General features: G+C 34.3%; 2 protein-coding genes across 3 annotated transcripts; both read right to left on the bottom strand.

Annotated features, from left to right (window-relative positions):
• Positions 1-1,039: 1,039 nt before the first annotated feature.
• On the bottom strand, positions 1,040-14,926 carry LOC147066236 (juvenile hormone esterase-like). Its single transcript, XM_085955247.1, has 4 exons — positions 14,778-14,926; positions 7,090-7,243; positions 3,373-4,682; positions 1,040-1,493 (listed from the first exon to the last, which is right to left on the bottom strand). Exons 2-4 carry the CDS (start codon positions 7,222-7,224, stop codon positions 1,331-1,333), a joined length of 1,608 nt encoding a protein of 535 aa, XP_085811373.1. The 5' UTR covers positions 7,225-7,243; positions 14,778-14,926; the 3' UTR covers positions 1,040-1,330.
• A 4,761-nt stretch (positions 14,927-19,687) lies between these two features.
• LOC147066237 (carboxylic ester hydrolase-like) lies at positions 19,688-24,796 on the bottom strand. 2 transcript variants are annotated; one of them, XM_085955195.1, is made up of 4 exons: positions 24,701-24,783; positions 24,426-24,580; positions 22,567-23,867; positions 19,688-20,485 (listed from the first exon to the last, which is right to left on the bottom strand). In XM_085955195.1, the coding sequence occupies exons 2-4, from the start codon at positions 24,558-24,560 to the stop codon at positions 20,317-20,319; spliced, it is 1,605 nt and encodes a 534-aa protein (XP_085811321.1). In that variant the 5' UTR covers positions 24,561-24,580; positions 24,701-24,783; the 3' UTR covers positions 19,688-20,316. The 2 variants fall into 2 exon arrangements, with proteins under 2 accessions (XP_085811321.1, XP_085811320.1); XM_085955194.1 differs by having other exon boundaries at positions 24,426-24,796.
• Positions 24,797-25,807: the final 1,011 nt, after the last annotated feature.

The raw sequence follows: 25,807 nt of genomic DNA on the forward strand, positions 1-25,807 counted from the left end.
TTATTATATGAATCATGATATTGAGCCAATGTTTTCATCAAGACGTAGGTACGTACTTCGAGCCACAGATCTCATAATCTGACCGAGGGAAGTGGTGCAACCTTGTGCTTGCGCTATGCTCCGATACTGGAGATTAACAGACTGCAATAAGTAGGTATTCTCAATAATCATTCACATTCATTTTCATCAAAAATCATTAGGCACCTACCTACATGAGATAATAACGAATTGGAAACGCATTTGTTTATAGGAAAAACTCTACCCCAAATTCCACACAATTATAAAAAACTATATTTATTCAGGGCTCGAAATGGAACGGAACGCACCGGAGCGCCGTTCCGGCTCGTGAAATTTGTAAAATTATCGCTCCGTCTCGTGGAAAAAATATGTTGACCATCTGAGCTAGATAGGCCATAGAATAGAAAATTTGACACACTTATTTTTATAAAATACACAGATTTGATGACTATGTAAATATCTTCAGAAAATTTGTCGATCGCTCCGGTTCGTAAACTTTTCCATTTCGAGCGCTGTATTTATTATAACCACTAGTCGAAACAACCAGCTATGTTACCAGCAGTTCTGCATAATATTAATGCAGTATAAATACAGTCTACGATATAATAAGTCTACGATATTGTATTATTGATAAATAACTATAGGTACATCAATTAATAATAATTATACATTTATGGCAATTTTTCAGTCATCGGGGTGGATCAAGGATGGCCTTGGGCTAGATTTACCGTTGGGCGGGCTACCGGGCTTTCCAAACATTCGGTTCGCTTTGAGATTTTTCTCAATATACTTACAATAATAAGTAACTCATAAATTGTCTGGCAGTGGCCTAGCTACCTCACTGCAAGAGTATGAATAACATTGGGGCACAGCTGTACAATGGGTCCTCAATCTCAGGCTGACTTTCTATTTTATAATAGTATAGCATTCACAAAATAGATAGATTTTAAAAAGTCGCACGGAAATTTTTGGACAGAAAATTTTGGAAGGAAGAGCTAAAAAAGAACTCAACTTTTATTTTGAATGTTTTGTATTAAACACTGAGGGGGGCTTACATAATTTTGCATAGGGGGCCAATATTTATAGGTGTGTAGCTCTTGCCAAGCATTCCCATAAGTCATTTTCCATATTGTCACGAATTAAAACCTAAAATATTGTTTAGGTACCTAGGTATATGTTTTTTTTATGAAATGATCATTTTGCGAATATATTTAGAAAAAAATCCTTTCATTTAATTTCTTAAGAAGTAAATTGTTTTTGAAAACCCCAACATGTATTAACCCAAGCCCAATTAATGCGGATCTGTCAGCCATCATGGTACAGTATTTTTCAACGATTTCCAGAAATCTAAGGATTCTGAGTTGGGGTTAACGCCAACTGTTATTTTATTGCCAATATCTAAATAATTTTTGATTTCAGCAGTTACTGGTTTCCATTCGGTTGTTATTAACGTGGACAATGAAGGTGTTGGGTTCCTGTAAAAATAAAGCAAAATACTCAATATTTTTCTGTGCACCTACATAGTTAACAGCTGTGAATAATTATTCATCAGTGGTCGAGACCCATTAAACTGACTATTTAAGGCAATAATCATGTTATGTAAATTTATTACGTACTTTATTCTCGATTATGTTAAACGGGTATAAAATTATTTGAATTATGTTATGTAATATACGTTCACTGACGTTAAAATGCTTCCTTTAGAACGCGCGCCCACTACAACATCTGACCATTGGGTAACGCTGTATAGCGGGGTCAAGTCCAATGGTAAGACGTTGTAGTGGGCGCACATTCTAAAGGAAGCATTAAGACTCGCTGAACAGGACAAGGTCATTCATAGTCAGAAATAAACCTCAGCGTTGAAAGGACGTCATTTTAATTCAGTCTAACCTCAAAAACCTCTAACCATCGGGGATTTATTTTAAGAAACGCAATTATTATTAATTACAATTCTCGGTCGAATGAATAATCATTATTATTATTAGTATTATTATCTTCAAACATAAAATGTATGCGAAATTTTTCTAAAAAGGGTGCTGGAGAATTACATTCTGATAATTTTTATTTTGGGGGGTGCCAGGGCCCCCCCTGCCCCCCCCCCCCCTTGGTGCGCCACTGCAGCTCATTGGATAACCGAATGGTAAGCAACTGTATATATTATATTTTTCCGCCAAATTGCACACAATTAAAAACAATTTATCATAAAAACAAGTAAGACGTCTTCGAGAGCCCTGGGTGATTCGATAAAGTCGGCAGTTTTTTTTTGTTTTGTTCTCTGCGATCCGCTAGCTTTGAATAAAATATAATCTGTGGGTGACCACGTTAATAATAATTTTTTATAAGTATAAATTATTTCTTGCATTGGCTTTACTTACCAACAAAATACAATAATTATTGTACCTACTAATTAAAAGTAAAATTGCGTTACTTGTTTGTAAAAGTGTCAGACTAAATTAATTAAACTAATCGGGTAATTAATAAAAAGTCATTACTTGAGTTAGCATTTACTTGGTAGAATTCCATTTTAAAAGAAATGAAAATATAATTAATTATATTTTCATTTCTTTTAATAAAAAGTCACTTTCTTTTTATAATAAACAGAAATCACTATATTAATTTTTTTTTAAATATGCATTAGAATTAAACAATATGTACCTATTTTTTTAAAATAATTATGTAATAGGTCTTACACATTCAAAATAAATACTATTCAATAATAATGTTTTTTGGATAGCACATGAAAGAAAAATGTAGGTAGATATGTATTTCAACATCCTTCGTATGTTTAGCTCTCGGACAATTTCAGATTAAAACGTTATTAATATATTATTATTAAGTTTATATCGTGGCTATCCATCATATTGGTTGCAATATTTTCCACCAAACAGCTGATTAACAAATTGAATTTAGTAACATTTACGTATATTAGAATATATCATTTTTTGGTCACCCCATATTTTATACACTTTGACAGTGTTATGATTTAAATTGTATAAGAGATCATTATTAACTTTAGACCAAAGCATTGTCGGCGACCTTTGAATATTACCAGTAGAGCAACAATTCCGGACCACATGTAAAAAAATCATATTTTCAATTCTCAAGGGCAATTCTATAGAGCGTCCCCTTAACGCCAGGGAACGTATATTACATAACGTTGCTGCATTACATTATATTCAAATAACGAATAATTCCCGTCCTCCACCTCATCAAGAAAAAAAAATATTAAACTTTTTTTTTAATAATTGGAAACGCCCTCATATGTGGGTAATAAATGTCAACAGAGTATATATGCATCCATTGGCACGTTTACATTGCGTGAATAATTTAACAAAATATTAAAATTAAACATACCCATATTTTGAAAAATCTGTCCACATCTGTACTAATCGTCTCCTCATCAATTCATCACAAGGCTTCAATTCAACTTTATCGTGGCATTCCCTTTTGAAAATATAATCATTTTCATCACAGTGACCAGCCTTTGAAATTCTCATTTTCTCTAAAAACGTTTTGTTATGATTTAAATTTCCCAGATACGAAAATTTGAAGTAATATACTGGCGCAGTGGAATGTTTTGATAAAAGGTCGACGGTAAAATCTAATCCTCGGATAAATATAACGTCAGAAAGTAAGTCTACAGCATTTTCAGCAGTTTCATGATTTATGACATTGTCGCCAAAGTAGAATTTTCTTATTTGAGAAGCGACATTCAACGACTTTTCGGAATCCCATTCTAATTTCATTTCAGGCGGTACATAATTCTGGAAATCACTGATCATTTCGCTGACTCGATATACGTCGTGATTAACTTGAGCGAAAAGAAAAACAGATTCTTTCGCCGAGAATCCTATAACAATTGGAATACTTTCAAAATCTCCTGACATTATGATTCTTTTAGGGCTGACGTTTATAAGGGATTCCACGCCGGGAAAATTCTTTTCAACCACGGGAAGAAACGGGGACGTAAAGAATTTCTTCTTATCTTCATCTCTAAAAATAGTAAATGCACCCTTTATAATATCTTCGACTGGTACTTTTTGTAAGAATTTTAGTAATCCATTTTGGTCAGCTGATTTGAACCCCAAAGCATTTGCTAACTCTATAGCATTCTCCAGAGGTGTCGTTCGACGTGCCCAATAACAAAGGGCTGAACCGGATTGTACAAATGCCCTGTGCTTCAATCCTCGAGTCATTGGTGATAAAACTAAGAACATAGCTGATGCTGCTCCAGCACTTTCACTGTAAATAGAAACATTCTTCGAATCACCTCCGAAATCGTGGATATTATCATGAACCCATCTGAGAGACAGCACTTGATCTTTTAAGCCAGCGTTTCCAGGAACTTCTTCATTCTCGAGACATAAAAATCCCAGAGCTGCCAGGCGATAGTTAATCGTCACCAAAATAACATTCTTTTCTATAATAAAGTCAGGTCCGAAAAATTCGATGCCTCCGCATCCGCCGACAAAGGCCCCACCATGAATCCAAAGCATAACAGGTAATTTAGCAGAAGAGCTGAGTTCAGGTGTATAAACATTTAGATACAGGCAGTCTTCGTTTCCTTCAAAATCTCCATGATTCTCATACGAGATTTGCGGGCATTTATTTCCATCGCCAGTTGCGTTCAGTACTCCATTCCACTTATCAGCAGGGATCGGATCCTGTAATAAATATGTAATCATTTTTTTATAATATATGACTTTTAATATATTAAGTCACTTTTAGGCGTGAAACCCACATAACTCAGCGAGTGGGGCGCTCGCGCAAAATTTCACATGTGGCGCGGTGAATCATCGAAAATACAACGTAATACGGCAGAGTACACTGGTTTTGACGAAGCGCTGCGCCCGCCTGCCCCATAATTCAAAGCACATAGGTAGAGGCACACGCGTTGTTTGGCGGGCTTTTCTCAGCGGGACGAATTAACGAAAATACTACATATTCAAATATGTTAAAGCGGCGACAAGGGGCGCGCGCTTTTTTATTTATCCGCTTCTGGAAGTGTTGTCGATAGACGGGCGCCTTGGAATTCTTTTAATAACAATAAAGTCATTGTTTAGTTGCTGGGTATGCGATATATTGCTAGTAGAATTATGTCATCGTGAATATGAATTACAAGCGGCTAAGAAATAAAATAATATTTTTATTGCTTTGTTATGAGAGGCGCTGATATTAATAATTATTTTGTGCTTCTCGCGTTCCTTATTACATAGGTGAAGGGTAATGCGCGGGTGGAAGGAGTGTCATTTCGGTTGTATTCACGCTTCACGCTACTACCTAGTGAGCGCCCCGATCCGCCGCGTTTGGTGGGCTTTGTCCCTTCGAGTTAGGCCATCCTCCCACGGCGCAACTTATGTCCGTCGGAACTGAAACTAAAATTCCAGCCAGTATCTAGCTAATGTATTTCAATGGCGGCTCGCTGACGGCGAGACTGGAATCTGTCGGCTTCAAAACGGTCGCGAAGAGATGCGACATGCTAGTCGCGCGGTCTCTCAAGTTTCCAGTCACCGTAAAACAGTGGTACCAACATCATTAGATTCGGTTAAAAATCTTATTTTCTTACCAAAATTGGTAGCACTGCGAACAAGTGTCATGATATAAAAACCATTTACAACCCAAGACGTCAAAAGTACAAGACAAGCAAAATTGAAATAACCTAATTTTATTCAAGTAAACGCGGCAGCGCGCGTGTTGTTGGTTTTTGTACAAAACGGCTGATGGTCCAGTTTGACAGTTTGAGGTTATGTGATTATTATTTCAAGTGGTTTCAGTAGCGCCGTGTGCGAATCATCACATTGGTCAGTTTATGAGTACCATCACCAACCAGTTCCACCAGATTTCAGTTGCGCCGTGGGAGGAGGGCCTAACGGGCATATTATGACTGGATAAACTCGCTATCTATAGGACCTGAAATCGATTCATATTCCTAAACATTCGGGGAAAATTGATGATTTCATCATGGCTATTTCCACAAAACTTTAAGCGAAGGTCCATAAAAAAACATTCACTTAAATCAGGGGTGGGCAAACTTTTTGGATGGAGGGCCAAATTCAAGAATTTAAAATGAGCGGCGGGCCGCAAGTAAAATACCATTTTTAGATACACTATTTATTATCACGAAAAATAAACATTACAAAAAAATTAATGAGAAGAATGAAACTTGTTCATTTTTTAATTTTTTTTAAATTCAGGTGTTAATTTTGTACTTGATATTCTCAAAACTGCTTGTAAATGGGCATTGGAGATATTTGATCGTAAAGAATTTTTATTGAGGTTCATGATCGAAAATGTTTGTTCACATATATAGGTTGATCTAAAATTAACGAACATTTTTCTTGCATAATCTTTAAGTTGGTCGAATTTGTCTGAATTAAGGGCATTGTAAAATTTGGAGATTTCTTCACAACGATGCAATTCTCTTAAATCAGTGTCACACTGCAGATCAATAATCTCAAGTTATAGCTCTGTCGGTACACTATCAATATATACCTATTGAAAATGGATCGCGTACTATTGCTAAACTTGTCTCAATTTTTCGGAAGTCACCAAATCTTTGTGAAAAATCGTCATTCAGAGCTTTAATAATTTTACCATATTCTTCAAATTTATATTCTGATATATTCAGCAACTTCAAAGTTGGAAAGTGGTCCACGTCGTTATTCGATATTTGTCGAAGGAATAACTTGAGTTTTAATTGAAATCCATTCAAACTTTTTACCATGTTATGGGTATATTTTATATATGCATATATTTTTTTCCTTGCAACGCGGAGTTAAAAGTATTTAAATATGTCACGATGTTCAACGTAGAAAATAGTGGTTACATAGTGTGAGACGAGACGCAAGGAAGCTGTACTTAGATAATACATTCACGAAACAACAAATTCTTCAAATTTTAATCTATTGTCAATATTTTTTTAAAAATATATAAAAAAGTTATTCGTAATCAGAAGTACAATTAATGATGGCGGGCCGCAAAAAAATACCCGGCGGGCCACATGCGGCCCGCGGGCTGCAGTTTTCCCCCCCTGACTTAAATGATTATTTAAAATGCATTTTGGGTATTCACCTTAAACCTTAATTCCCCTACAGGTGGCTTCGCGTAAGGTATACCTTGGAAACAGTAATACGTTTGCCCACCAGGTGACACGGCTATTCGACCTTCCAACTCCCCTTGCTCCAGTTTCACTCTAGGAGAAGCCATTATGCACGCGTTCAAAAGTCTGAAAACAAAATATCATTTCTCACTCTTTGAGCCAGATTGTTTGTATTGTAGGATATTACTAGGTACTATGACTACCTATTTGAAGTAATAGTAAATTCAATAACTGGCTGTCTTAAAGCCTCAGGTCAACGTACGCCTTATTACAATTTATTATCGATCTATTCTTATCATAGTTTTATCGCTAAAATTGTAGTTGACTGTCCTGAAATGCTGTCATCATAAATAAAATTATGAACTCTTCGTTAGCTGTGTATTGCAGCTATCGTCTATCACCTTTACTATCTCGTTACAGCGTTGTGATGCTCCCCCTGTTTCGGCTCTCCCACATCAGGCACATAATCGAGAACCGTTTCTTAATTTCCAACTCCTGAATCATGATTGATTTGTTTTGAGCTCCATCAAAGAAATTGAAGCACCCGGCGTAGCACCACATTTCAAATGTACTGCTTACGCAATAGAACATTTAGAGGGAAGATTGATTATGCTACCAATCTTGTTTAAAACCAGGGCTCGAAATGGACCGGAACGCACCGGAGCGCCGTTCCGGTTCATAAAATCCACAAAAGTATCGCTCCGTCTCGTGGAAATATTAATTTGACCGTATTAGCTAGATATTTCATATACCTACTTAATAAAAAAATAACACTTATTTTCATAAATCATATTTACAATTAATGTAGTATAGTATAATATAGTTGGTATTTTCGTAAAATTATCGAGCGCTCCGGTTCGTAAAATATTCCATTTCGAGCGCTGTTTAAAACGTCAACTAATCTCGTCTTCGTACCTCCATGTTTATATTGGTTACATGTAAATTGTACGTAAAACATCTCACCGTGGTACAATTCGCCGTGAGCTTTCTTATCTGAAAAAGATGACCGTACGGTCTCCAATTTTATTAGATTCAATATGAACATTAATTCAATTTGCATAGGTTGTTGATTTTGGCAAAAATCAATAATGAAAGCCTAACCTAACAATTAATCCAGTACCTATCGGCTATTTTCAAAATTTGTTTGCTACTGGCTTTCTTTAAACTGTAAAGTGTAAACCGACAAGAACCGTGTTTTATGTACACATGCATTTTATGCCAGTACTTACTATACGACCCAAAGAGGTTGGATGGTCTTTAATAATATACGGCCATATATTTCCAATACAGCATTTCACGGTGAAGTGTGATACGGCGAACTGCATAGGTACAAGTTTCCGGACACGGTTTATATCATATTCGTAGTTGGATAGGTAAAATACGTAAATCACATCCTTAACAAATCACTTACATATTATGGTTTATAAGTACATTATAAATTATAATGCACGTAACTAACTAGTTAGTAGTACGAAAGTAACTGCTCGTTGCGGTTATTAGGTACCTACTATGATTGATTTAATGATTATAAATAGTGATTGTGTTAGTTACTACCATTGTTGATATCAGATAAAAAAGTAAAAAAAAAGAGTTTACTGTTTTATAATGATTACGATTATTACATACCCACATTCACATATAGGAAATTAAAATAAGCGTAACTACATCATAATGTAGGTAGTTATCGCAAAGTATTGCGCCTGCGACATACCCAGGCACGCACACAAGAGCGTTTCACTAGGTCCTACGTTTAGTGTGAAGCATCAGCAGTTTTATGCGCCTGGGAATGTCCTGGGAAAGTGTGCTTTGACTGAGTTTACAGAGACTTTATAATAAAAGCGCCTATGCGAGAGATGACCATAGTGAACTATCAAAAACAAATGCTTCTAATTAATATAGGTATATACCTATACTTAGTACAAAAAAACCTAAAACAATACGAACATAAAAAAATATGTTAAGAGGTCTTACGTCCGCAATAAGACGCCGCAATTTTTTTAAGTAATTAAATTGGATTTTCTGGCTATCAAGTCGGACGGCCTGATGGGCCTAACGGCTAGTTGGACCGACTTTAGCATCTGTTCCCTTTCGGAGCACATTCTCGGACATTCCCAGAGGATGTGGTCTACATCCTGTAGTACTCCACCATGTGGATATGTTGTTCGGATGATAAATCAAATCGCAAAGAACTTGGCAGCGAATCCACCGTGGCCAGTCAAAAATTTATTGGTGTAGTGGTCGGGAGCCAAATCGGTTATCTCCAATCGCCATTGAACATTTTGGAAAGATCAAATATGTGAGCCTGCCCTTGGTGGAGGCATCCTACTTTCTCTGTCAGGTCTTTCACGCTTCGGCCTTTATGGATACCTCACATTTACTATCGAGGTTTCTTTAAGGGCTATGGCACGCAAACTACTCTACTTGATGCTAAGTCAAATGAAATTTTTGCTGGCTGAAAAAATGCATAATTGAAAACAATTCGTCTACCCTCATTGGATGTTGCTAATTTGAATTCGGCTAGGGTCTATGAAACCACCTTGAAAAAACCCTGGAAAATTCTTTGTAGCGGTGGTGATTCTGAAAATAAATGTCGCATAGAACTGATAAAAGCCATGAGTAAAATTTTGCATGTTAATATAGATAGATAGACGTTTATTCATTCACCAGTAACAGACTCTGCCCTATTCATCAAACAAGATTGTCATTTTTTCTTCTTAATGCGTGTTGCGAAAGAACCTTGAGCCCAATTTTTCATTTCGTCATCCAAAATCAGCTGATTTAAACATAAATTTTATGGTTATTTTCAAGTTCTTTACGTCATAGGTACAATAATCAGTCACCACTAGGGATTCTAATCCCGAGCTGTCAATACCTGTGAATCCCGGGATTGATAAACATAATCCCGAATCTTTCGGGATTGATTTTTTTATCAATTTTCATGAAAAATAAAATAAAAACGAAAATATAACAACAAAAAAATACTTTTAATAACAAATAACTACATTAGAAATAAACTGCGTTTGAATGAAGTTTGATTTATTATACCCATGTGTAAGTTGCCGATTCATTTTATTTTTTCACATAAATTAATAAAAATGAGAAAGATTGGAAAAAAACAATGCTTCGCACTTTTAACAAAGTACCTAATTCCACCACGATCTCATACGTTTTACGGCAGTTTCAGATTTGGCTGACTAATTAGATTTATGAAGCGGAGAGGCCTTAAGTACACCATGATTAATAAAATTGTTTTACTATTTTAAATCGCGCTAACCTAGTCATTAAGTCTTTACTATCAGAAACAGCAATCTCATATTAAATTCACATTATTATTCATATTACAATATTATTTACTCCATTAAACTTAAGTATTTACAAGATTGAACGTAGATATACAATATTAACAATAAATGTCTTAAATAGTATAAATTATACTAGATTTATTTTTCACCGATTTTATCAATGCCCAGGGACCAGTCCCGGGATCCCGGGATTGTCAAATTGTAATCCCGAAATCCCGGGATCAGAATTTTGGCTTGGGATTGGATTCCCTAGTCACCACATTATTACAGGCAAATTCTCAAACATTGAAGTTCATGACTCCATCAAATCACGCCCGCCCTTAATCAGGTGTATCACGGAATGCTGCGTTTAGATGCGAATCACAATAATTATTGTTTATGACTGAGAATGTATTCACGTGTATTTAAACTGAATTTACATGAGTTTAAGTTAACAGTGCCCACGGGAGAGAAGAGAACATAATATAAGCAACATATTGAAGTAAATACGAAAAGCTAATGCAAATCTGCCGAACAATTTGAGGTAAAAGATCTCCACGTTGACAGCATGAAGAAGCAGATATTCTAAATGCAACAAAATTGGACTTTGTGGCTACCAGGTTGGATGATCCGGTGGTCCCAACTGCTTATTGAACTGACTTGAGCAACTCTTCCCTTTCCGTACACATTTTAGGACATTCCAGATGTGGCCTGCATCCTGTATTTCTCCGTCAAATGAACATGTTGAACGGGTAACAAGATCAAGCTCATAGAGCCTGCCAGCGAAACCACTATGTCGAGAATTGACTGGTGTAAAATAGTCCGGAATCAGAGTGGTTATCGCCACTCGCTAATTGATATTTGGAAAAAAAAAACATATATTATGACGTATACATGTCTTTGGTGGAGGCATCCCATTTTTTCTGCCAGAAACAGTTGAATATTAGGTAGGCACCTATCAAACAGTTTAATGGTATTAAAACTGTGCGCCGCGACCAATTTTCAGCTTGCAAACTCAAATAATTATTAAAATCTGTATTAAAAGGTTATGTTTGACGAAACAGATTGTTCAATACAGAATTAGGAACGTTTTTATACCTAACAAGCTGAAGTACCCGGCTTCGCACAGGGTCACTTCGTGGATACATTTATCTTAGATATTTAAAAAATAATAATAAATAATTATCTTTTTAATATTAAAATATCTGTGTAATACAATATGGCAATATGAAAATAATTATAATAGGACTAAAGGTCAAACAAAAGAAAACTAAATTAAAATCGAATCCAAAATATGTAAACGTTATTAATAGTATTAATATGTAGAAAAAAAAATTCAGAATTGGATAGAACTAACAAACTTTGTATTTTATATAATACTAATTTAGAAACCTTGGCAGTTGTGCGCACAACAACTGACAAAAGTTTCATCGCAATCGGATGAATGGTATAGGAGCGCATACGAATAGAAGAAGAAGATGATTTTCTAATTCTAAAATCTTTGCGGGCGTGCGCACGACAACTCACCAAAGTTTCATTGCAATCGGATGAATGGTATAGGAACGTATACGAATATAAAAAGAAGAAGGTTGTGTACTAATACAGAAACCTTCGCGGGCGTGCGCACAACTGGTCAAAATTTCATCGCAATCGGATGAATGGTATAAGAACGCATACGAATAGAAGAAGATAGAATAGAAGAAAATGGTTGTATCAATTCAGAAACCTTTGCGGGCGTGATCACAACACTTGATCAAATTTTCATTGCAATCGGATGAATGGTATAGGAACGCATACGAATAGAAGAATATAGAATAGAAGAAGATGATTTTCTAATTTAGAAATCTTCGCGGGCGTGCGCACGACAACTCACCAAAGTTTTATTGCAATCGGATGAATGGTATAAGAACGCATACGAATAGAAGAAGAAGAAGATTGTGTACTAATTCAGAAACCTTTGCGGGCGTGAGCACAACCACTGACGAAAGTTTCATTGCAATCGGATGAATGGTATAGGAACCATACGAATAAAAGAAGACATGATGAAGAAGAAGAAGATAGTTGTGCTAATTCAGACACCTTTGCGGGTGTTACCACAACAACCGACGAAGCTTTCACCGCAATCGGGTGAATAGTATAGAAACCATACGAATAAAAGAAGATATAATGAAGAAGAAGAAGATGTTTGTAGTAATTCAGAAACCTTCCCGGGTGTGCACACAACAACTCACGAAAATTTCATCACAATCGGATGAATGGTATAGGAACGCATACGACGGGACAGGCAATAAGTTGACAAAGTTTTATCGCAATCGGATGAACGGTATGGCAGCGCATAAAATACGAACAAACAAACAAACAAACAAATATTGATTTTTATATATTAGATAGATATAATGTAATAGTACCTACTATTTTATTTTCTTTAATATCCCAGTCAGTACCTAGGTAATGATTTTTTTTAAATAAGGCTGTGATTATACCTGCATATTATGCAATAGTCCGTGGCGGACAATTTATTTATCTCAGTACGTTCTGTGAAAAGATTGCGTGTTTAGATAATTATTATCATTTATCTACTGTAGTGAAAACATATCGGCGTTAATTAATTATTAGTACAAAATTAAAGGTTAATCACAAAACAGTCCATTTCAAAGTGCAAAGATATCTTATAATATCTAAAAACATATATTTATTTTGTGTATAATGTACGTGTGTCTGTTTGTGCAAAAAGATGGTTGTCTTAATAGAAAAGGAGAATATAAAACGATTTAGAAAAAAAAACTAACGATACAATCAACCTTTAAATTCTACTGGATTTAAGCACCCTAGGTCGATAGTATTAATACCAACAATGTTTGAAATACAAAAACATTGTTTATCACAAATACTGATTTGTGGACATCGGAGTTTGTTAATATACCCACACTTTATATAAATAATATAATATTCAATATATTGAATATTATGACATAAATACTTAACTTACAATATAATGTAAGTCAGCTTAGCAATATTATGGAATACGTAGTACATAATATTATATTGTGGCTTATAATGCAATTTTTCCACCAAACATTTACAATTAACACCGTAAAGTACCTAGTAAGTAACAAATAGTAAGATTGTTGCAATAATGCGTACGGTACCTATTTTAAAACACGGACAGAGGGACTTCAAGTTTTTCATCACTTACCATTATACTATTTTAAAATAAATCGCCATCTGTCCATTTACGAAATCACAACCCAATACAAACAATATGATAAAATAATACAAGTTTTGATTATTTTATTCATAGCTGGTCTTTATAAAAAAGGCCACATTTAAAAACAAGACGCAAATGACAACTAACGATTGATTTTTTTTAAATATTTTGGTTCATTAATCTTTATTTCGGTGGTGGCCAATAACCATGGTTACCAGCCAGTATAATAATAATATGTTAGTGCTGTACCCTATTATAATTGTGTGCTTGTGCAGTTTAGTTTATTAGTGATTTAATTGAATCAAGTCTCCCTAATAAACGTGATGATATTCTATTGTTTATGTTTCCAGTGCGTAAATACAGAGCACGAAGAAGAAACATGACAATAAACAATAGAATAGATCCCGTAGTAACCAATACACAAACCGATACATACAGTGACGACCTGTGGGGGTAGGCAAGTCATGATTTCATAGGGGCGGCACATTATAAAAGACGGAGTATGAGGGAACGTATCCAAATATCACAACTTTTGAGAACATTGGCGGTTTTACATGAAGTATGAGTAATGATGTTATGGATTCATTAGAAAATATCAACATCTTAAATTTTAAAGAATAATCGAAACAAAAAAAAAACCTGACAACATGCTATTATGTAATACACGTTGTATTGTAATACATGTTGTAATAGTGGTTTGCCGCATAAGAAAAATTTTCACAGGGGTACCTAGGTACATCTAAACCTATCAGCGCAACAGAGCAAACAAAACCAACACTGTTTGAGAGTAAGTTACATGGAAAATAATCTAATTCTCAGTAGATTGTGTGTTTGTCAATTTAACGAATTTTCATGTATTTGTCTGTTTGAGGTAGCCGAAAATAAATAAATAATAAAATAGTTAAATAGATAACTACCTAACCGATTTGCAGAAAAATTGTAACAAAAAATAGGCGGGGGCGGCATTCTAAGTCTGCTTATGGGCGGCACTTTGCCTAAGGGCGTCACTAGATGCATACAGCATAATATTAAATAATGGTAAAAATACAACAAAATAATGAATATGTAACACTGCAACAACGTCATAAAAAGTGATGGATTTTTTGAAACGTCAGAATAAGAATAAACAAATGCTTAAAAAACACCGAGGAAAACTAACACAAATACTTACACAGTACAATAACTTATAGTTTCACCGTCAGCTTACGGATATCCGGTGTCGCGCCTTGTGTTAGATTTTTGCTGTCAGCCCATCGCTCAGTATATAGGATTCAGACGTACTGAATCAAAGCCAGTGTTGCCAGATACGTTTTCTAGAATTTCGACTAAGAAGAGTCAACATTTTCACTTTCACCAAAAGTTTAAATAATTCACAACACAACGTTTTCCTAAGGATATATTTTAACTTATTTGAAAAAAGCTGCTGAAACGTTGATTAAAAATATGAAACACGTGCCAGGATATTGTTGAAAAGTACCTACGTAGTTGACTAATAAATTGCACTAAAAATATAGAGCGTTGGAGCGGAGCTCGGAGCAGGAGTACGGAGCAATGGAGCAATGTGGTTTTACCCGGAGCATGGACGGAGCCCGAGTATCAAACAGTTGTGGTGCTCCACTGCTCCGGATGTTTTTTTTATTAATATTAAATTTTCGTCCTAAAATCCAATGAAAATGTTATATTTGACACTTTGCAACACTGGAATTATTTGAAATATGCCAACACTACCACGTGATAAATAACCTCACTCAATAAGTTCGCAGATATTTTGTTTAATAATATCTAATGAAAATGACGAATAATAAACCTTATTTTAGAACTACTTTCTTATTTTTTTTACTTTTTTAACATTTATAAACATATAACAGGTACCTATTAAAAAACCCTGACTTTACCCGGAACGGAGCTGGAGCAAGTACCTACCTATTAGGTTCCGGAGCAGAGCTGGAGCGGAGCAACTCAAAAAAGGGTCCGTTCCAACCCTCTAAAACATATTAGAATATATTGTGCGATTTGAGAATAAAATCAAATGATAATATCTTAGTAAGCTCCGTCTTTCCACAATTTGATTATTACTTGAGGAGAATAATTAATATTCCATTAATAATTCATTTGCTGCATTCGAAATTTTCCATGTAATAGAAAAAATCCACCATCTGTCAACACTGATAAAAATCAAAACAACTGAAATCCATAACGTAAAAAAATATTATGCGCATGCGCTGCATATTTATTGGAACGTTGCCAAAACCGTTATACGTTCTTGACCCTATTTATTTACGAGTGACAACATTGTATCATCTAGTATTAAATGTCATGAAAAACGAAAAACAGTAATATATCTACTCCTCCATTCCGACTTTTTGCAATTTTTATGTTCTCTTATAGTCTCTTCAAAATTTTTAATTCCCTGTTTGCAGAACACGCTCATGTACTAGAAAAAATGCGTTACCGGAATAATTACTTAGGGTAACGGTGGCTAACCTTATGGCATGCAAAAGATTGTATATGAAATTTATTTAATACCTATATATTATATAATCGACTTTTTTTTAATAAAACATGTTGAATGTTATTGAAATATCACTGCAGCCCCAGGCAGGTACGCTATCTTCAATGTTTACGAAAGCGATCTAACAATGGTTAATAGGTATGTACATAAAAGCAAGATAGTTAACATTAGTCTGCTCCATTTGTATTTAAAGATTTGGAAAAAAGAAAAAAAAAACATGAAAATAATAAAAGATTTAAGTTCCTATTTCTATAAATAATGTAAAAGAAATATTCTTAACAAAAATCTTTAAATAGATTTTCTCCAGTTTCTGTGTACCTATATTGTACAATTATATAATGTTTGTATCACTTCGGCGATTCGTTCTGATTGTACACTAACAAACGGCAATTAAATTAATTTTTATCAGTAGGTACCTACCTATCTGTCAATTTATGTATTTGTAAGTGATCAAAATTTTCGATCGTTTATGAATTACCTGAAAATATAACATTTGTTTAGAACGATATTACTCCCTCAGTGAAAAGTGACATTCAACCATCAAAATCAATATAGTTTATTGAATAAATTTTTGTTGAGAATATAGTCACAGTGTCTTATAGTAGTGAGGGATGGAGGTAGGCTTTTAAGGTTCGACATAAATAGTGCACACTAAACTTTGTCAGTCATACTTAGGTATTTGTTTTCATTGAACTTAGAATACAACTATTTGCATATGCTGCTGGTTAGTTTTTAAAATTTAATTAAAGCCTGCCCAAATTAAGCCATAATAGTTTAGATATGCTATTGGCGATCTTACAAAAATAGTGCACACTTTTCAGTCATATTATTTATTTGTTTTCGTTGAATTAAGGATATAATATTATATGGTGTTAATTATTTTTTTAATTCATTAAGCCCTGCCGCCTAGACCAAACCATAATCGATAAAAAAATTAAAATTAAAAAATTTAATTGCATAATTTTAGATATTTTATATAAACGAATATTTTTTGACTATTATCTACTATGGCTTGGATTATCCACACTATTATTACACTATCTACATATTGTTGTAAGTATTTGTTTAATGAAAATAAATATGTTTGCCTGGCAAAGCTTAGTGTGCACTATTTATTTCGGATCTTAACAGCCTGCCTCCGTCGCCACTGTTATGTACTGAAAAAACACAAAAAAATCAAATATTTCCTGAAATTAAAAAAAAAAGATGGTAGCAAACATTGGCGGCTTAATCCGGAAAAACCTAGCAGGTCAATTTTGAATATATTATTTTAATTTGCCTTTTCGTTGTATACTGAAAAGACGTATTGCAAATTGACTTTTTATACATTATAGAATAAGTGCTAGAAATTGTTATAGGTCGGTACCTACTAACCCTTCAAAAAATGTCCGTTTTTCATAACGCCAACCCATCGTTAACCGAAATTGCACACAACGCGTTATAATTTTTTGTAAATCAGGTCCACTTTCCTTTCTTTGCTTTTTGAAAAATCATCAATCACACGATTATAAAAATTGTCTATTTTTCCCACATATTTTTTTTCAATACTGAGCATTGCAAGAGCGGTCAGTCTATCCTGGCCCTATTGCGTAGAAAGGTTTTTATTCTTTTGAGAGTGGAAAAACATCTTTCACTTTCAACTGTTGTCATTGGTATGACGCAAATAAATTGGAGAACTTTGATCGACTCGGAAAATGTTTCGTTGAAATTATTGCTGAGTAAAAAATGTAGAAGAGAAACTGCACTAATAGCGCCATGCAAATCATATCGTTGATAAAACACCAATAATTCATTTTTTAACTTGATTATGTTTATTTCTTCTAACAGTTTTACCAAATTTACTTGACGTGTGGGAAAATTATTTTTAAAATCAGTGTAATTTTCTTTATTGAACAAATCGGATATAATGAGATGATCGTTGGATGCAAATCGTGCTTCCATTTCCATTATAATTGTATCACAGACTTCAATTGCTACTGCGTGCGTACTAACTGCTTCACAAAAATGTTATAAATCACCAAAAACTCCTTATATATTATTAAAATAACCAAAGGCATTCGTCAAAACCTGTCAACGAATCCGAACCGCATACACAGTTGCGTCTTGAGACCAATTATCTAGTCAGTGTTATCATTCTGTTTCATTTAATTAGGTGAAAAAATCTTTCAGAAACACTCGGGCATTGCCGATATTACAGTAATTCACGCACCGTTACAAGCTTCGATCTCGTATTTTGTGTTATATCGATCTCTGTCTTATGTATGAGAAACGAGAGAGAAAATTTTATAAAAATATTCAATTTGGGTCAATTTTCAGACTGCCGGCGAACACAATATTTTTGTTCGGGGAATTATCGCCCAAACAAAAAAAGCCCAATAGACTGGGTTGACACAATATCGCGCGCCCTATAATTTCAAATCCACCGATTATTATTAATATTATTATATATGACATTGCACATATTATTAATATTATTATGTCGATTGTAAGGTATTTATTTTGGCAGGTCAATGACCGAATGACCTAAAGAGGGAGCCGCCAGTGGTAGCAAAACAGAATTAATAAAAATCTCATTTAGAAATTGAGATTGAGTGAAATTGAGAGAACAGAAACCTTTTGGACTCATTCAAATGGGATGTCCTCCGTCATCCTGCTGATGACCTGGCGCCGGGTTATTTCCATCTTATTCTTCGCCTGAAGCAACATTTGGCCGAAAAACGCTTCGAGACCGACGAGGACGTGGAGGAAGAGGTGAGAACATTTTTGAGGACGGCGGTGCCGGAGTTCTACGACAAGGGAATCAAGGACCTGATGCCACGGCTCATCAAGTGCATCAATCGTAACGGGGACTACGTCAAAAAATAGTGGGTATATGTACCTAAAATTTCGTGTGATTTTTTACAAAAATAAAATTTTCATAATTTTTAAAATAATAAAGGTCTTTAATTCATGTACAATCCTCGTACTTTGTTTCTATGTTCATGAGTATTAGCATTTTTATTGCTTCTTCGTGTGCATATTTGAAAGCTATCGCAGCTGTTCGCTTCGATTGATTAATATTTTTTTCTGTAATTTTATGTAAGTATATAATATATGATTAGCCTTTATTTCCACCGTGATTTTGATTTTTACCCCACTTGGGTTAATTTATCCTGGCTCCCCGATTTTTACCCTAGAATGATAATTCAATGGTAAGTAAAATGAAAGTCTTTGTAATTTTTATAAATTCTCATTCATTTATTTACCACGTATTTGTTTTGCAAGTAGGTACCTAACATGTTGAAAATAAATTATTTCTTATAAAATAAAATATTTTTATAAAAATATGTAGTGACACAAATAAATGTGTTATTCCTTAGGTTAGGGAAATCTACTCCAGAAACATAAATAATCAGAATTTTTATCAAGCTGACTCATAGAAATATGAGCAAGCTTGACTACGAGGCACAGCATAAAAAACTATATATTAGTCTAAGTTGATATTAAGATTTTATAAGGCACCCCAGATTGTAGATAGAGAGAGACGGACTCTATACATTTCGCAGCCATGTTAACATTCTTTTTTTTTTGCTCGCAGATTTTTCTGTAAAGACAAGAACGATGTTAATGTCTGCCCGTTCAACACGTCGGCGGTGTTTGCCGGCGTGTTCAAAAAATTTACAATATTAAAAATATTTTTATTACGATATAACGTGTACATTATGTTATTGTAAATAAATTACTCCGCTTCTCTCTGTAATCCTCCGATGTTTGTTAATAAATGTCCCCGAAGAACCCAGACAGACGATGTCAGCAAGTGCACACTAACGATCAAAAGAGAGTACCTAAAGCACCCTCGTCCCTCTTTCGGGAGTGACGTTAGGTATATCTACAAAGACAAACGTAGAACAAAAAAATTGATTGAATTTGATTAGCCTCTTCTACCTACTCCTCAATAAGAAATTATATTGTTAAACTTTGTTTCGTTATTATTTTACATTTTCACAATAATTTTGTAAATTCTTCCATGAATAAACCAAGACAGAAACATGTTACCTGCGTTTTACATTTAGAATGGCATATCCACCATTTTTATTTATTAATACAACATATTATTTTAGCGTTTAACGTGAGTAGTGTTAATTGCTTTTATATTTTTTATAAGGGAAGAATTACTTTGACGGATGGACATCGAGTGATGACAGCACATTAAAGCAAGTTACTTGACATTAATATAACTATGCAATGTTTTCCAGAAATTCATGGAGTTGGCGTTTGGATCCACAGTTAATTTCAACTCCTCTGTTATGTCGATACAATTTCTCTCATGAGCAGTCACTGGCTTCCAAATCGTTTCAATGTTCACAGACACGGATGGCGTAGGATTCCTTCAAAATTAAAACAAAAAACATTCAGTCATCGAGTTAAATAATGATCATTTGCTAGCAGTGGGTACTGGGAAGCGTTTGACATGCCCATGGTTCAATAGGTACCATGTTGCTATATTGTCCATGAAGGATTTCTTAGCAGAACGGATACTTTTATAATTTCAATCTAAGGTTTCATACTTTTTGTCTAACAAATAAAGTAAAACCGACTGATTAAACGTAATATTTTCGTCTGTTTTTTTTTTGTAAAAAAACCTCACCTTGATTACGAAAATTTTAAGTCGTCTTTATAATTTTAATGTGGTTGTATAGTAGGTAGGAATGGGTAGGTTATTTGTTCAGTTTTTGATTATATTATCACTTATCAATAGTTTATTACGGAACAAATAGTTTTTGTAGAAGAATATCAAACAGCAATAATTGAAAAGAATAAAGCAATAAAAATATTGCTACAAAGACAAAAGAAAAGAAGAAAAATATAATATATATATAGGCAGAAGATAAGACAATCAGAAAATAAAGTGTTTGAAAAAAATACCACACACTTTAATTTACAATTAATCTTAAGATACAAGGAAGCTATCTCATAAAAAAATACACTGTCAAACAGGTATTTAGTCAACATATTTTAATGTGTATAAATAAAAGTGAACATAATAAATGTGAAATATGCATAATTTAAAATTTAAATTTAAACAAACAGTTTTAATCAATATTTTTCTAACGGTTGACGCAAACATCAGTGACTCAACAGGCAACAGTACAAAAAAACAACGTAACAAGAAGTGCAATCACCCTAATTAAACATACATCCAGACCATATATATAATAGTATGAGAAATACGGTCGAGAATGTTTGCGGTCGACTTTACACAGCCTGTTATTTAAAAGGTGGAAAAATGACCTTCTGCCTGATTACTGGAACCTTAACATGATTATTTCTAATCTTTAAAAACTACACATGCTCCACAACTCCAAACTCCAATGTAACCACATATAAATCACACTGTAAAACATATCATAATATAAGGGTAGACATTTACTAATCTTCTAAAAATGAAGAATATAGGAGAATACCAATATGGGTTCTGAAACTCACGATCGAAAACTGATCAATTGTGTAGTATACGACAGATCCTATAGAAGTGAGAAAATAAATGAGCTTTTCATCGATGCACATCATCTATCAATTCATAAACTCCAATAGTTGGCTATGGAAGCAACGGTTGTTAAAAGAAATCTTGAGGAGAGCACCAAACTTAGCATACATCATAATTATTGTACACAGCAATGATCCACTTTTAGAGAGGGGAGCCACCTGAAATTTATCCTTACAAAAAAATGTTTTTAAATCTTCCCCGATAAAATTTTAATTACTTAAATAATTCTAGTTGGGTGTCATATGTTTTTAGGGTTTCTGAATTCATAAAAAGGCTGTAAAAGTTTATATGATGAGATATCCATCATGCGACCAAAATGTTCGCCATGTAAAAAAATATAATATGGTAAAATATTCTTTATCGGCGAACGTATTTAATTAAATCTTTTTTTATATAATAGCCACGTATTTTAAGGTAAGAGATTGCTCATAACAAGAGGGTCTAGTCCTACTAGAGATGGCAGCCATTTTTGAAGAAACACTACAAAAAATATTGTTAATTGAAATTGCATTATTATATCTAGATTCATAATAAACAATTTAAAAAAATAGCGCCATTTTCCGTGAAAGATAGACAGCCAATATCGTGAAAAGATCACTAGAGGTATCGTGGTATATATTGTCATATATATTATATACTTCTATAGTGAGAAATCCTTTCACAGGTTGCTAGGGCATATGACTCTCTCTAGCTATTCTCGTTAGCTCCCAGTATATGAAATTTGTCGATAGAAGTTATGACGTATGACCTTGTCTGATGATTGTCGCTTTATCTGATGACACTGAAATTCACTATTAATGTATTTCATCCATCATATTGCTCTCCCCTCCCCGCACCCTCGATTAATGATGGGAAAGCCCTGAAAAAGATAGTCTAATGATAGACATTCTTCAAAAACACGAAAAAGGTTAATAAACTTACCCATATTTCGCAAAATCAGTCCACAATTGGATAAAACGATTCCTCGTTAATTCATCCGAAGGTGTGATATTGATATTGTCATGTCGTTTTTTTCTAAAAATGTAATTATTTCCATCAGCATGACCGGCTTCCTTAAGATTCATTTTTTCCAAAGATTCTTTATTTTTATTCAAATTTCCCAAATATGAAAACTTACAAAAATAAACAGGAGTTTCTGAGGTTTTCACGAAAAGATCAACAGTTTTCTCCACTGCGCGAATGACTCCATAGTCGGATATTAAATCTATAACGTGTTTGGCGGTTTTGTGATCAATTGGTTGGTCTTTAAAGTAAAATTTCTTTATTTTAGAAGCGATCTCTAATGATGTTTCCGAATTCCATGAAATCTCCATATCTGGTGGAATAAAATATTGAAAGTCGTCCACAATTTCATTCACTCTGTTGATATCATGTCTGATTTGTTCAAATGCTATTATCGATTCATTCGGTGTGAATCCTATAATCATTGGAATACTCTCATATTTTCTGGTTGCGATAATATTCTCAGGGTTTTCATTGATTATAGATACCACATTATTAAACTCTTTTTCAATAACTGGCATGAAAGTACAAGGATAGCATCGCTTCATTTCGTGTTTACTTAAACATGCAAAATTGGCTTTCAGAAGATTTATCATAGGCACTTTCTGTAAAAATTTTAATAGTTCGTCTGTATCAGATGTTTGACAACCTAAAATATTCGCTAGTTTGAAAGCACTTTCAACTGGATTCGTTTGCCGCGCCCAATGACAGAGAGCCGAACCAGATTGGATTATTGCTTTATGAATCAATCCACGGGTCATTGGTGATAAAAATAAGTACATAACAGACGATGCACCGGCACTCTCACCACATAGAGTGACATTGTTAGTATTCCCCCCAAATTGTTTTATATTGTTATGGACCCATTTGAGCGACAGAGCTTGATCTTTGAGACCTGCATTGCCCGTATCAAGACACAAAAATCCAAAAGCTGACAAACGGTAGTTCATAGTGACCAAGATAATATTCTTCGCGATTAAAAAGTCGGGGCCATAGGAAGTTTCGTTGCCAGAACCTTCAACATAAGCTCCTCCGTGAATCCAAACCATGACAGGTAATGCAGATTCTGTTGTGAGGTTAATGGGCGTGTAAACATTCAAATATAAACAATCCTCGTCACCGACAATGGAGCGTGTGCCATCGCAAGAAATTTGAGGACATATTTCCGCGTTCTTTGTTGCTTGGAGCACCCCATTCCAATCACTAGCGGGCAGAGGATCCTGAAATATTTCAAAATAATAATATATTATGAATATTCAATTAAAATTATTCACAATCGCATATTGAAATAAGTAAATGGTAATAATTTGAACGAAATATGCAATCGAACATCTTCATTTACCTATTGCGAATACGTTACCGCATTGCATTCGACGATAACCAATAACTAGCACCAGTGCCACTGCATGAACATAGTCGGCCTTGTCGTAGAACCTAGGCCAAAAATGACGAACCGTTTTCTGCTTAGGTGCCAAAAACTAAAAAATGTTTGTGATAGACAGGTAACGTGCCAAGGGATTTTTCAAGAAGTAGTAAAACCATTTTTAATTTCCTATTACCTACTGAGAGCTTTATTTTAGCTCCTCTTCCCAAAAGTTGTCCATGAAAATTGAACTTTTACCGAGCATGACATTCTGCGTACCAATAGTTGTGTTGTAAAATTACAGTTTTTTTTTTTATTTGCATATTTTGATTGAGTATTTTTTTTATTTTTGCCATCATTGTAAACCAATCTAATAGCATTTCGGCCCTGCGATTAAATAAATAATTTAACTAACCTTAAACCGGAGATCTCCTATCGGTGGTTTAGCATAAGGAATTCCTTGAAAACAATAATATTCTAATCCACTGGTTGAAACAGCGTTTCGACCTTCGAGTTCTCCCTGTGATAGCTTTATTCTTGGTGGCGACATAACTCTCCTGTGCTGATTTTCTGATAAGTATCATCAGACCTCATTGAAATGTAAAAATGCAAACATTAATTTTGAACTGAACTTAAAAATATAAATACAATTTGTAGGATTTTCTAAATACTTAATAAGATTGACTTAACTGTCTAGTCGACGGGAAGAGTCGAGGGAAGTTTACAACGCTCTTCTGGGTTGACAGTGCTTACTAAATCTGTTTCATATACCTTCTCTAAACACATATTCTGTATTACGTTTTAATAAAAATAATAAAATTAATTTGCTTGGAAAAAAGCTATTTACATAATTTATATAAGTATGTTGATTTATCTCATATTTATGTTTATCTTGTGATTATAGCTATACATGCGTGATAAGGCGTTATCAATTAAGTATAATAATATATATGGAATTAAATTTGAAAAATATATTTTAATCTAATAATTATGATATAATCTGTACGATTATTAGACGCAAAGTTTGTTCAGGATACATAGAATCCAAAACGGTGGGCTCTAGAGCGCTAAAATTTTTACTGAAAATTTCTTGGTTAAAATTAGGATCAACGCACATGTTTTGAGGTTTTTTTGTCATTTAATTTACGAGGTATTGAGTTACAGGATAATAAACAATGCAAAAGTATGACATATATAATTTGAATTTATTAATAATTTAGCGCGTCGTAACTCATACGCACTCCCGTTCCAGCTAAGCTATTATATACACAAGGCAGTTATTGGCGGCTATCGACGGTAGTTTATCATATTTATGTATTAAGGTGGTTAAGTGTTACAATAAGTTAACCGTCTAAACTGTCAATAAATGCTGTGTTTTAACAGCCTTTCTATTGACTGTGTTATCTTTTAAGGCTGAATAGACAGTTTTTACGGCTAACTTATTGTAACAATTATAATAACTCAAAACATAAATATGTTAAACCACCATCGAGAGCCACCGATGTCGCCTTGCGTATGGAATAGACCCACAGGGGCCTTATGTTAGAATTTACGAGTTGTAGTCGCCCGGTCGACATGACGTCATATGACATCATTGTGACGTACTACCGGAGTGATAATAGCATTCGAGAAAATAACGCTAGTGAAATGCTGGCGTTATTCATTGTCTCCATACACAAATAGGTGTTTCAGCGTAATAATATCTATGGTGAGCAGTGTGTGTTGGGCGGCTTGCCTCGAGCGTGTATTGGCTGACGTCACAATCTCGTCATGTCGTCGGGTGACTTGATATCACTA

The sequence above is a fragment of the Rhyacophila brunnea genome, unplaced genomic scaffold, assembly GCF_057557595.1.
Source record: "Rhyacophila brunnea isolate RB1 unplaced genomic scaffold, BYU_Rbru_1.0 scaffold_5, whole genome shotgun sequence".
Classification (NCBI taxonomy): Eukaryota; Metazoa; Arthropoda; class Insecta; order Trichoptera; family Rhyacophilidae; genus Rhyacophila; species Rhyacophila brunnea.